Below are 12,835 nucleotides of genomic sequence, written 5' to 3'. Positions count from 1 at the left end.
TGATCAGACCAATAAATAAATCCAAAAGTTGGTCCTTTACAGAAGGAAAAGAATAAAATAAAAAATAAGTTAGCTAACAACCAGGAAAAAGAGAGACACAGGAAATTAGGAAATCAGAAGCAAACAAAGTGAGTCAGGAGCAGCCAGGTGCCACAAGTGAGAGCGTTGTCAGAGCCCCAGCACACCCTCACGCGTGCACCCGTGTACGCATGTGTCAGAGCCCCAGCACACCCTCACGCGTGCACCCGTGTACGCGTGTGTCAGAGCCCCAGCACACCCTCACGCGTGCACCCGTGTACGCGTGTGTCAGAGCCCCAGCACAGCCTCACGCGTGCACCCGTGTACGCGTGTGTCAGAGCCCCAGCACAGCCTCACGCGTGCACCCGTGTACGCGTGTGTCAGAGCCCCAGCACAGCCTCACGCGTGCACCCGTGTACGCGTGTGTCAGAGCCCCAGCACACCCTCACGCGAGCACCCGTGTACGCGTGTGTCAGAGCCCCAGCACACCCTCACGCGTGCACCCGTGTACGCGTGTGTCAGAGCCCCAGCACACCCTCACGCGTGCACCTGTGTACGCGTTTGTCAGAGCCCCAGCACACCCTCACGTGTGCACCCGTGTACGCACGCACACACACCCAGATGCCTGAACATATGTGCACACGTATGTATCCACACCAACCATACACACACAGAAACACATGCACACATCACTCAGCAGCTCAAAACAAGAAAGAAAAAGTTCTGTTCCACAGGCTCTGGAGAACCTTTAAGGAACACATAATTACAATGTTATGAAACCAGAGTGGGGGGGTGGGGAGAAGGGAAAAAGAGAAGTTTCTAAATTATGTGTTTGGGAAGAAAGCGCAGAACAACCTTATGCTCCAGGGTGAGGCACAGAGGGCAGGTCAGATGTTTGCAGGAGCAGGGCCTTCCCTCCCTCAGCAGCTGGAGCTCCGGCTGTGACCAGGTCCTTCTCTCCCCACCCTCCTCCACCTCTCCCCCTCCTCCCTCATCCCCTCCCCTCCCCCTCCTCCCCCTCCACCCCCCCACCTCCCTCCCCTCCTCCCCCAACCCCCGCCCCGTGAAAGGCACCCCCGGGCCCTGTGTTACCCTCGCCCACCCTTGTCAACGACACAGAGGACCTCTGCACCACCCGCGGTGACCTGATGCCACTCTAATGTACCATCAGGTGCCCAGGGGAGTCCTGCTCCTGGTGGGCACAGGCGTGCAGGTGAGTCTGAGGTGAGGAGAGGCCCGCGGGACCCCCCCTGGGCAGACGCTGGGCCGTTCTGTCCGGGCTCCTCCAGGCGCCTGCGTTTGGAGGGAGGGGATGAGAATTACAGGGGTGGACGCCTGGCGTCCCACAATTTCCAACTTGATTTTTGGGCAAATAAAGCAAAGAGCAAGGCTGACCTGAAATGCCTTTGCTAAATGACACCATCCCGCAAAGATAACTTTGCTTTCCAGTCTTCTTAATGTTTAAGGCAGCTATAAACCTGGAAACACAAGTTTTAATATTTAATACTCCAGGACTCTGGAAAGTCTCTTACTACACAATGTCTGTGAGACACTTCCTTGGTGGCAATAAATATTTTATAACTACTGTGCACACGGTGCCTGATGTCTTTATGAATAAACAAAGACTCGTTTGAGAACCATGTGTGAGGACTAATCGCTGGCTAATTTGGCGGGGACTTGAGCCTTCTCCCTTCAAGGTGGCGCACTGCTCTGCACCCAAGGAAGAATGGTATTTAGGTTCAAAGTGAAATCCAGAGGGAGCATTCGTCATGCATGGACCTGTGTATCCATATTTTATCAAGCACTGGGCTCTACACTTTTCCTAAGAAAACTGTGTCAGAAAGCATGTCAGATGTCTGCCCCTTCCTCCCACTGCCCTTCAGTTCAGTTCAGTTGCTCGGTCGTGTCCGACTCTTTGCGACCCCATGGGCTGCAGCACTCCAGGCCTCCCTGTCCATCACCAACTCCCAGAGCTTGCTCAAACTCATGTCCATTGAGTTGGTGATGCCATCCAACCATCTCATCCTCTGTCATCCCCTTCTCCTCCCACCTTTAATCTTTCCCAGCATCAGGGTCTTTTCAAATGAGTCAGGTCTTCGCATCAGGTGGCCAAAGTATTGGAGCTTGAGCTTGAGCTTCAGCATCAATCCTTCTAATGAATCTTCAGGACTGATCTTTAGGATGGACTGGTTGGATCTCCTTGCAGTCCAAGGGACTCTCAAGAGTCTTCTCCAACACCACAGTTCAAAAGCATAAATTCTTCAGTGCTCAGCTTTCTTTATGGTCCAACTCTCACATGATACATGACTACTGGAAAAACCAAAGCTATGACTAGACAGACCTTTTTTGGCAAAATAATGTCTTTGCTTTTTAATATGCCATCTAGGTTATTCATAAATTTTCTTCCAAGGAGCAAGCGTCTTTTAATTTTGTGGCTGCAGTCACCATCTGCGGAGATTTTGGAGCCCAGAAAAGTAAAGTCTGTCACTGTTTCCATTGTTTCCCCATCTATTTGTCATAAAGTGATGGGACCAGATGCTGTGATCTTAGTTTTCTGAATGTTGAGCTTTAAGCCAGCTTATTTACTCTCCTCTTTCACTTTCATCAAGAGGCTCTTTAGTTCTTCTTTACTTTCTGCTGTAAGTGTGGTGTCATTTGCATATCTGAGGTTATTGATATTTCTCCCAGCAATCTTGATTCCAGCTTGTGCTTCTTCCAGCCTAGCGTTTCTCATGATGTACTCTGCATAAAGGTTAAATAAGCAGGGTGACAATATACAGCCTTGACGTACTCCTTTTCCTATTTGGAACCAGTCTGTTGTTCCATGTCCAGTTCTAACTGTTGCTTCTTAACCTGCATACAGATTTCTCAAGAGGGAGGTCAGGTGGTCTGGTATTCCCATCTCTTGAAGAATTTTCCACAATTTATTGTGATCCACACAGTCAAAGGCTTTGGCGGAGTCAATAAAGCAGAAGTAGATGTTTTTCTGGAACTCTCTTGCTTTTTTGATGATCCAACAGATGTTGGCAATTTCATCTCTGGTTCCTCTGCCTTTTCTAAATCCAACTTGAACATCTGGAATTTCATGGTTCATGTACTGTTGAAGCCTGGCAACACCGAAATCAGATTGATGATATCCTTTGCAGCCAAAGATGGAGAAGCTCTATACAGTCAGCAAAAACAAGACCAGGAGCTGACTGTGGCTCAGATCATGAACTCCTTATTGCCAAATTCAGACTTAAGTTGAAGAAAGTAGGGAAAACCACTACCCATTCCAGTCCATTTTAGTTTGCTGATTCCTAATATGTTGACGTTCACTCTTGCCATCTGGTTTGACCACTTACAATTTGCCTTGATTCATGGACCGAACATTCCAGGCTCCTGTGCAATATTGCTCATTACAGCATCGGACTTTACTTCCATCACCTGTCACATCCACAACTGGGTGTTGGTTTTGCTTTGGCTGCATCCCTTCATTCTTTCTGGGGTTAGTTCTCCACTGATCTCCAGTAGCATATTGGGCACCTACTGACCTGGGGAGTTCCTCTTTCAGTGCCCTATCATTTTGCCTTTTCATACTGTTCATGGGGTTCTCAAGGCAAGAACACTGAAGTGGTTTGCCATTCCCTTCTCCAGTGGACCAGTGGACCGCTGCCCTGGGGTCTGCGTTTGGGCCCTACCCTTCACCCACAGGCATAGCTGAAGCCCTGGTGATGATGTCAGTTGGGCGTCTCAGGAAACACAGGGGCCGCAGTGTCGGCAAGGGGGCAGTCTGCTGCTCCCTCCCGTGAGGGCCCTGCCTGCGCAGCCGCCGGCATGAGGACACTGGGCTCCATCACCCAGCCAAGGTCTCCTCCTCATGGCACAAAACGGCTGCTCAAGCCCTGGTCTTCACAGCCACTCCCCCAGCAGCACACCAAAGGAAGGGCCAAAGAAAGGCACTCTCCCTGTGAGGACACTCCCCTGAGGCCACATCACAGTGACCAGAACACTGCTCATCAGGGAGGTGGGTAGCGGGACCATCCTGTGCCTGCCCAAACCAGGGTTGATTCCTGAGGACGAGGGGAGGAGAGAGAAGACCTCCCTGAAGGCAGGAGGATGAGTGTGGGAGAGCCGCTCTGGTGCCCCTTGGCCACTGTCAAAGGGCCCACGACACTTCCTCCTCCCAGGTGGGCCTGCCGGGCTCCTCTGGCCATGTCCCCAGGGCCCAGCCCCGTGCGGGGCCCCAAGACCCCGCTCCGCTACTGCCTGCCGGCCCTCCCTCCTGCTCACGTTGGCCCAGCACTCACAGCCCCTCACCTGCCCCTTCAGCCTCCCACCCCCTGGGCCCCAGGAGATCTTCTCTAGCCCTGGTTGTGATCGCCTGGGCCCTGTGGGAGACTCAAGGGGAGACAGTACCACTTGGGGTTCACAGCCCCCAACCCAGGTCGCACAGGAGCCTCTTTTCAACCCCCCCACCCTCCTCCACACTGCGCACCCCTCCCCAGACCACCTGGTCTCCCTCAGCTTCCCAGGCAAGGCGCCCACTGGCTGACCACTGCTCCTGTCTGCCGCCCTCTCCCTTCTCCTGGCGAAGTACTTTGTTTTCCTCAAGGAGCTGTACCCACTCAAACTTTTCTTTCAAAGTCTATCTGTGGCCCAGCTCAAACTAGCTCTGTCCACGGCATGATGCGGGTCCCTGGCCACTCCCTGCCCAGCTGTCCTGGCATCCTTGTTGCCAAGACTTGCCTTTCCCTCTTGAAATGGCGCATCTGGCAAGCGCGTGCGGCTCGGTTCTGAACCGTTCTGTCCTGTCGTCTGTTCGTCTTTCACCAACATGACACTGTTTGAAACACCCGGCTTTAGAGTAAGTCTCCAAATCCAGGAGTGTGCGTCCCCCACCTTTGTTCTTTCCAGGCCCTTTGTGTTCCCATGTAAACTTCAGAATCACTGTCGATTTTCAAAAGGCGCTGCTGGGACTCTGAGATTGTGCCAAGAGGAAAGATCAGGCTGGAAAGAAGGATGGGTCACAGGTCAGTCTTGGTTCACGAGCTCGGGGCTCACGGGGGGCTTCTAGTTTTCCGTGGATCAGTACTAACGCATCTTTTGTTAAATTTATTCCACGGTAGTTGATGCTGTTTTAAAGGCTCCATTTCTGCCCTTCTCTGTTGGCTGTCAGGATACACAGTTGCTGTCCCGTGGTGCTGATCCTGTAGGTGCAGTGTTTGGTAGATGCCTCAGGATATTTAACTTCCATGATCACTTTGTGTATGGATAAAAGCCCATCAACCTGAAAAGTGCTCAGTTGTCTTATAAACCTTTAAAAGACCCCTCTCCAGACCCCAAAGGCCCCACAGCACCTCCCCACCCCAGTCTCTCTCTTCCCCATTAGGAGCCGGACTTCTGGACAGAATTATGGATCCAAGTCTTTACTTCCTGCTCCTCTCCATACTCACTCCCACCCGCCCTCCCCCACCGCCCTATTAGAGACACACCATTCCTGAGCCTCCTCCTGGGTGCTGTTAAAGCCGACAGGACTTCTCAGAGCTGACCTCACCGCTGTCTGGGCCTCATGTGACTGGCTGACCCCTCCCTGCCCCTTCCCCTGGCTCTGGGACCCAGCCCTGCCCGGCATCCTGACCAGCTCTCCAGTCTCCCTTCTGTGTCCCTGAAGCTCTTCCTGCTGCCTGAGGCCCAGGGGTCTCCAGGGCTACCTCCGGACCCCGCTCCCCCTTTGCAATCTCACCCGCACCCCATCCCCTCTGTGCACCTCCCTACAGCCCTGCACCTCCAGCCCTGACCTCTCCTCCCACAAACGTCCGCCCTGATCCACCTGTCCCAGACAGAAGGCCTGCCACGCCCCTGAGTCCTCCAACACCCACCCTTTCCCAGAGCGTCCCAGGGTGACCCCGTGCCCTGTCCGCCTCCTGGGTGTGCAGTGTCCGTGCTGTGGGCCCCCGGCCCTCCCCAGCCCCACAGCCATCGACCGCTCTCCGTTCCTGCCCTCACCCTGCGCGGCTGCCGGTGGACGACAATCCTCACCCGCGCCCTCTCTTCAGTCTCCCGCTGGCGCCAGCACCCCGGTTCAAGCTGTAGGAAGGGGAACCCGCCCTCCAGACCTCGGCAGAGGCTACTCCCTTGGCGTCCTCACCCCTCCTCTGTCCAGCACTGTCCACTCTTTCAGACCTCAGCTCAACCGCCCTGAGCTTGGGGCATTCCCCCAACGCCCTTCCAGGGACGGGCCTTCTCCACCAAGGGCCAGGCTCCCCGCTTCCCCTGTGGGGCGGGGCGCACAGATGCTCGGTGAGGTGTGTGTCCTCCCCCACGCGGGCGGCCTGCCCTCCCGCAGGCCCAGATCAGCCCCGCCGGGGCACACAACTATTTGCAGGGTACGTGAGTGAACACGCTGAGGAACAGGGCGGCTTTCTGGGGGGCTGGGAGGGGCTCAGGCGACGGCCAGGGCCGGAAGCTGAGGCATCTTGGACCAGCGACACCCAACCGGGACCCCCAGAATCCAGCGCGGACCGGGGGCAGCTGCGGTCTGCAGCCGGGCCAGGTGCGCAGGCAGCGGCGGGGGCGGGGGCAGGGCTGCGGACCCGCCTGCGAGGGTGCGGCCCCGGCTCCGCCCGGCTCCCCCCGACCGGCCCGGGCCCGGCCCCTCCCCAGGCCCCTCCCCAGGCCCCTCCCCAGGCCCTCTCCGCGGGGCTGGTGGGCGCCGGCGCGTGCGCCTCGCGACAAGTCTGGTCCCGCCGCCGACCCGTAGTCTGCGTCCATCCCCGTCGCTAGGCAACCTCGAGGCCCCGGCACAGAGAAAACGAACAGACCTCGGGCAGTGGGCACCTCGGACGCCGGCGCCATGGACCTGGTCATAACGCAGGAGCTGGCCCGCGCCGAGAGCCAGCAGGGTGGGCGGGGGAGGTCGAGACCCCCTGACCCCCACCCCCGGGAGGACTCCGGGACCTGCTGGATCCCAGCCCCTGGGGACACCCCGGGACCGAGGGATCCCTGCCCCCGGGGAGGCCCGGGGACTCGCTGAATCCCAGCCCCTGGGGAGACTCCGGGGCCTACCAGGACCTTCTCCCCACCTTGATGACCCCCGCCCTACTGATCCAGTGACCCCTTGAAGCCAGCACTTCGAGGATGTGTCTGACCTGGGCAAACTGAGGCGCCCTTTTAAAGGAAAGCTTTCGTTTTTCCTAACTGTTCCTCAGAATCACTCACCTCGCGCGGCTCCCGAAGCCTGAGCCGCAGGGCTGCCGCGGGGTTCTCGGGGCTGGGCTCGGGGCCCCTTGCCCCTGGGCTCCTCCCGGGAGAGGAGCGCACCAGCGGGGCCCAGCCTGCCCCGAGTCCAGCCCCGGGGCCTCCTGACCGTCCCCACTGCTGCTCTGCGGGGCGGTGGCTGCTTGATGACCGCCTCTTCCTCACTCCTGTCCTGGTAGACGCTGACTCTCTGAGGAGGGCTTACCAGTTGATTAAGTCCGCCAACCTGGGCAAGTCCGAGTTCGACCCCACAGAGAGCTTCAGCCCCGACCTGTTTGTTGTATGTGCGGAGCAGGCCCTGAAGGTGATCAGTCCCAGGGCTCCTAGGGCGGCAGCTTCAGGGGACCCCGATCTCCTAGTTTACACTGGGATTGGGAAGCGGGGTGGGGGGCCCCTGGTGGGTGGTCCAAGGGCTGCTCCATCTCCCAGCCTCTCCCGGGGCTTTGTTCTCACGCAGATGGGGCAGCGGGAGGTGAGTGAAGACTGCATCCAGATGTACTTCAAGGTGAAGGGGCCAGTCACCCAGTTTCTGGGCCGGGCGCACCTGTGCAGGGCCCAGCTGTGTGCCCCCAAGTCCACGGAAAACATGGTGAGAGGCGGTCCTGAGCCCGGCGTGCTGGGTCCTCCTGATTCTCTTCCTTCTAAGTGATGAAGCCTTGGAGTACACGACCTTGAGTCTGCTGGCACCATAGCTCGTTTGCTGTCCTGAGCTGAATACTTTATTGCTGGCGCTGCTGTATTTCCCCTGAGTTCCTTGGATTCTCCTCAGAGTTCCACGTCTCGCCCCGCAGCAGTTCCCCCACCTCCAGGGTGGTTTTGTCGGGAGTTGGGTGACCGGGTTCATCGTCAGTAAAATGCGATGCTGCATTTCCATCTGTGCTTTTCCCTAAGCGCTGGGGTCTGGCTTGTGTCCTTTTGACCTCTGACCTTTGCGTCCTGGTGCATGGTCATGCCTGCTCACAGAGGGGGTGTGGGGGGAGCAGGGGGGTGGGCTTTCCAGGAGGGGGCGGGCCGTTCAACCTAACTGCATTCTTTATGTTGTTTTAGGAGGAATTTGAAAATTGTGTGACTCAGTATATGAAGGCAATCAACTTTGCAAAAGGAGAACCAAGGTGGGCACGATGGATCGGCCATTTCTAATTGGAAGGTTTGAGCCAGAATCTGCCAGGTGGCTCTGTCTGTGTAGGTGACGGGGTTCTGTCTTCTTTTGTTCATGCTTTACTGCAGCTCTGGCCGTGCGCTCACGTCTCCTAACGCTGGAGCTGGGCCACGTGCACCCACGTCTGCCCTGGCTGCATCCTCTTTCCTGTGCCAAGTCTGTGACCTGCAGACGACCTTTGTCTGCTGTCCCTGTGGGAGCCTCACCCTTGGCCAGTCCCTAGGAGTCTCCTTTTCGGTCCTCTCTGGGGGACTGGTACTGGGCCCCCTCCCTGCCCTCCCCCGACAGTCCTGTACTCTCCCTGGCCCAGAGCCTTGCATCTGGAGGGGTGATTCTCCTGAAACTCCGGCACAGTTAATCCGTCATCAAAAAGAAGTATTACTGAAATTGTTAAATGTGCATACAAACTGGTGTTGACACAACGTATGTGAGGAGGACTCACTCAGCCCTAGGAGTCGTGTGTCAGCCCTGGGATTATTTGTCCCTCCTCCCTGCGTCTCACAGCCTCCTCCGCGCTGGGGGTACAGGGCCCAGCCCCACAGAGCCTTCCTCGGCAGGGATGTCTGGGGGGGGGCGAGGCCTGACCCCGAGCTGAAGCTCTGAGGACAGTGGGTGTTTCAGGGTGACTGTGCCCTGGAGCCCCGGAGCCCGAGGGGTGGGTGCCCTCGGGAAGGGGTCTGGTCAGTGCTGTGCCCCTCGGTCACGGCAGGGTCTGAGCTGGAGCGGGGAGCACAGCTGCTCCGGGCGGGGCTGCTGCTCTGCTGAGCACGAGCCGGTTCCCTCAGGCAGGCCTGGGCGGCTCTGGGGGCCTCATCGTCCCCTCCTGGCCCCGCAGGTACTACTTCCTGGTGTACAACGCGTCGGTCCTCTACTGGCAGATGGTGAGGCCGTTTCTCAAGCCTGGCTACCGCCACCACCTGGTCCCCAGCCTGGCCCAGATGGTGAGCGCGCTCAGCCAGACGGAGGAGGAGGACAAGGAGTGGCAGGCAGAGCTGATGCTGTGAGTCCCCCGCCCCCGCTGGCCCCTCCACTCTCTGGGCTGAATTGGGAACCAGGTTTGGGGCGTCTTGTGTGCAGAAGTTTCTGAACTCTGCGGAAGGCACCACGGTGCCCCGAGCAGACAGGCGTTACCACAGGAAGCGCGCTTCTACTCAAAACCCAAGAACTGAAGAAACTGTGAAAGTAGACATTCCAGCAACAGACAGCCCAGCCGGGATGCGCGCCCTGCCTCGGGAGGCTTGCCCCCAGCATGCCAGCCCCGGGACGGATGGCCCTGCGGGGCCACAGCGAGCCGTGTCAGCAGCTGGTCCTGGCCAGGCGGGTGGGCTGAAAGGCCTTGGTGACGCTCTCCTGTATCTGGGGGGCGCTGTGTGCAGCCAGCAACTGCACAGGTACTAAGAGGGCCCAGAGGGCCAGCCCTGAAGTTGGAACCCAGAGTCTGCAGGTGTTTCTCACCTCTTATGGCAGTTTGGGGAAGCTTTAACAGAAAATTAGTAAAGCCATGTCTTTTCTCTGAAGGCTGTTGTTTGAGGTGCTCGGAATCACAGCTAGACAGGCCCCGGCCCCTTTGTGAGTGGGGGCCAGCACTCTAGGTCTGGACCGGTCAGGTGAGCCCCAGACCATGCATGGGGTGAGGAGCTGTCCAATTTCTGTGTCTTTCTGAAGTTTGTAAAACATAAAGTTGATAAAAATATGATAACCCAGGTTATGCTAGTGGTAAAGAACCCGTCTGCCAGTGCAGGAGACTTAAGAGACATGGGTTCGATTCCTGGGTCAGGAAGCTTCCCTGGAGGAGGGCATGGCAACCCACTCCAGTGTTCTTGCCTGGAGAATCCCCTGGACAGAGGAGGCTGGCGGGGTTTAGTCCATGGAGTCTCAAAGAGTTGGACACGACTGAAGTGACTTAGCCCGCATGTATGCAGTCTGGTTATTAGACCTCCGCGGCAGAACCCGTGGCTGTCCAGGCCTGACACGCACTGTTCTTGTCTCACCCAGGGAGCTCCTGCAGTGCTACCTGCAGGCCGGGGAAAGCGAGGAGGCCGCCAAGCTCTGCGCCACCGCAGCGCCGTTCATCAAGGCTCACGTGCCGCAGAAATACCGGCAGATGTTTGCCCTGATGGTGAGTCGGGATATTCACATACACAGAAAGAAGTCATTTTGTCTGAAAACAGCCAAGACCGTCCGTTGGGATATAGAAACACACACAGGCGCACAGGCGTAGACAGGACAAGCACAGACTTTCCTTTCCTCGTGACTGAACGTTTCCTTTTTAACCACACTGAGTTTTTTTTTTTTTAATTAGCAGAAACTTCATAAAATAATTACTGAGACAGGGTACGTAAAGAGTGTTCATCACCTATTCATTTTATGTATAAAATTCAACTGAAATTATATGTGCAAAACTAAGCATAAAGCATATGAAATTAGAAAATACTTGTCAGTTACAAATACCATTTTTAAAGGAGCGATATTTTCAAAATAATAGCTAAGCACAATATCTGGCCTCTTCATAACTGTTTAAATCTTGATATTCTGTTCCATCTTATAACAGGTCCGACATGAGCTAATGGATGAGCTTCAGTTAAAGGAAGAAAGGAGAAGTTCTACCAGCCTGTCTGTCACTTTCCACATTAATATGCTGAAAGCGTAGGTGTTCTGGGGTGGGGACAGATGCTCAGGAGGCTCCGTGCCCCAGGCCGAGGTGTGTGTGCAGTGGCGGCCAGGCTGGAGGGCAGGCCCGACCTTGCCTCCATCTGCTGAGAGGCTCCGGAGAGGCGGCCAGAGTGGGTGTGCTCCTCAGGCAGTGAGGTGGGCGGCTTTTAGGAAGCGGGGACAGCAGTCACGTCAGGTGCCTCTGACAGCCCTGCCGGAGGACGCCTGAGACTTGCCATGAGGCTGACAGAATGATGGGCATCTGTGCGTGAAACCCCGATGGGACGGGAGAGAGTGCAAGGGAGGGACTGTGCCTGGCAGAGGCCTGCTGCTGGGACACTCGGGAAATGGGGCGGTGGAGACTCGGTGTGTGAGTGAGGAGATCCGAGAGTGTGAGTGGGGAGGTCCCAGTGTGTGTGAGTGGGGAGGTCCCGGGTGTGTGAGTGGGGAGGTCCCGGGTTGTGTGAGTGGGGAGGTCCCAGTGTGTGTGAGTGGGGTGGTCCGGGTGTGTGAGTGGGGAGGTCCCGGTGTGTGAGTTGGGACGTCTGGGTGTGTGTGAGTGGTGAGGTCCGGGTGTGTCGGTGGGGAGGTCCCGGTGTGTGAGTGGGGAGGTCTGGGTGCATGTGAGTGGGGAGGTCCGGGTGTGTGTGTGAGTGGAGAGGTCCCAGTGTGTGAGTGGGGAGGTCCCGGTGTGCGAGTGAGTGGGGAGGTCCCTGTGTGCGTGTGAGTGGGGAGGTCCCGGTGTGCGTGTGAGTGGGGAGGTCCCGGTGTGCGTGTGAGTGGGGAGGTCCGGGTGCATGTGAGTGGGGAGGTCCCGGTGTGTGTGAGTGGGGAGGTCCCAGTGTGTGAGTGAGTGGGGAGGTCCTGGTGCATGTGAGTGAGTGGGGAGGTCCGGGTCCGTGTGAGTGGGGAGGTCCCGGTGTGTGAGTGGGCAGGACAGCTGTCCAGAGGGGGGCAGCAGCTGGTCTGGGTTGGACCCAGCCGATGGGAAGGACCCCGCCTCCCGGGCGGGCTGTTGGTGTGGGGCTGGATCTGGGTGGGTGGCTTGTGCACGCTTCCTCAGGGCCCTTTCTTAGTGACAGAGGAAGACAGAGGCTGGCGGAGGAGCTGTGAGAGGTCGCCAGCAGGCCAGCGGAGAGAAAGCAGGGGGTGTTACCTAGGCCTTCTGTTCGTGGAGGACACAAGTTCATAGACTAAATTAGTTTTAGAATAATTTATTTTAAAGAAATATGACAGGATCTTTTTGTTACTTAATATTTGATTAAATTAATCTACATTCTAGAAAACTGGATCAAAATGATTTACCTGAAAATGTCAACAAAATTCTGAAGGACACCTACAGACGTTTAAGTCAGTACAACCACCAGCGCTTTCCTTCAGTCAGAGAGGAAAAGTAAGTGCGTCCTTCCGGTTTCCCATGTGTGTCCAGCATTTGGCAGCTCCAGGAAAACATGAAAGAAAAGCGAAAATAAACCGTAACCGTGACCCCAGGCAGGCCTCCGCCGCGTGGAGGCTCTGGGCTGCCTCTCTGTGGTCCTTCTGTCCTGAAGTTTGCACTGTTTGGCAGCCCTTGGGATATGAAGTCTCGTATTGTGCTTTCAAAAGTCCAACTGACTTCCAATCACAAGTGCTTTTCCAGTTATCACACCATCGCACACCTTCTGAAGAGTCGTCCCGCTGGCGGAAGAACCACCCCCCGCCCCTGCCCAGGGTTTCTGTCATCAGTTCTCTGCTCCAGTGCTGGGGGGCTGCTCAGAGCTCTGTCCC

General features: G+C 56.7%; 1 protein-coding gene across 16 annotated transcripts in view; it reads left to right on the top strand.

Annotated features, from left to right (window-relative positions):
- The first annotated feature begins 6,674 nt into the window (after positions 1-6,674).
- Positions 6,675-12,835, top strand: part of CFAP46 (cilia and flagella associated protein 46) — a 94,506-nt gene continuing 88,345 nt past the window's right edge. For all 16 annotated transcript variants that reach the window (XR_015155481.1, XR_015155479.1, XR_015155480.1 and 13 more), the window contains exons 1-8: positions 6,675-6,902; positions 7,437-7,561; positions 7,715-7,846; positions 8,305-8,369; positions 9,252-9,416; positions 10,412-10,535; positions 10,968-11,062; positions 12,351-12,461. Coding sequence is in view for 10 of the 16 variants with exons in the window: in XM_086378268.1 (XP_086234394.1) it covers positions 6,854-6,902; positions 7,437-7,561; positions 7,715-7,846; positions 8,305-8,369; positions 9,252-9,416; positions 10,412-10,535; positions 10,968-11,062; positions 12,351-12,461 (866 nt within the window). In the remaining 6 variants the exon portion in view is untranslated. The remainder of the gene's footprint in view (positions 6,903-7,436; positions 7,562-7,714; positions 7,847-8,304; positions 8,370-9,251; positions 9,417-10,411; positions 10,536-10,967; positions 11,063-12,350; positions 12,462-12,835) is intronic.

The sequence above is a fragment of the Bos grunniens genome, chromosome 26 (genome assembly GCF_055505025.1).
Source record: "Bos grunniens cultivar Pamir isolate PY7600 chromosome 26, Bosgru_T2T1.0, whole genome shotgun sequence".
Taxonomy (NCBI): domain Eukaryota; kingdom Metazoa; phylum Chordata; class Mammalia; order Artiodactyla; family Bovidae; genus Bos; species Bos grunniens.
Note: the sequence above shows the minus strand (reverse complement) of the source record. Positions and strands in the feature narration are given on the sequence as shown.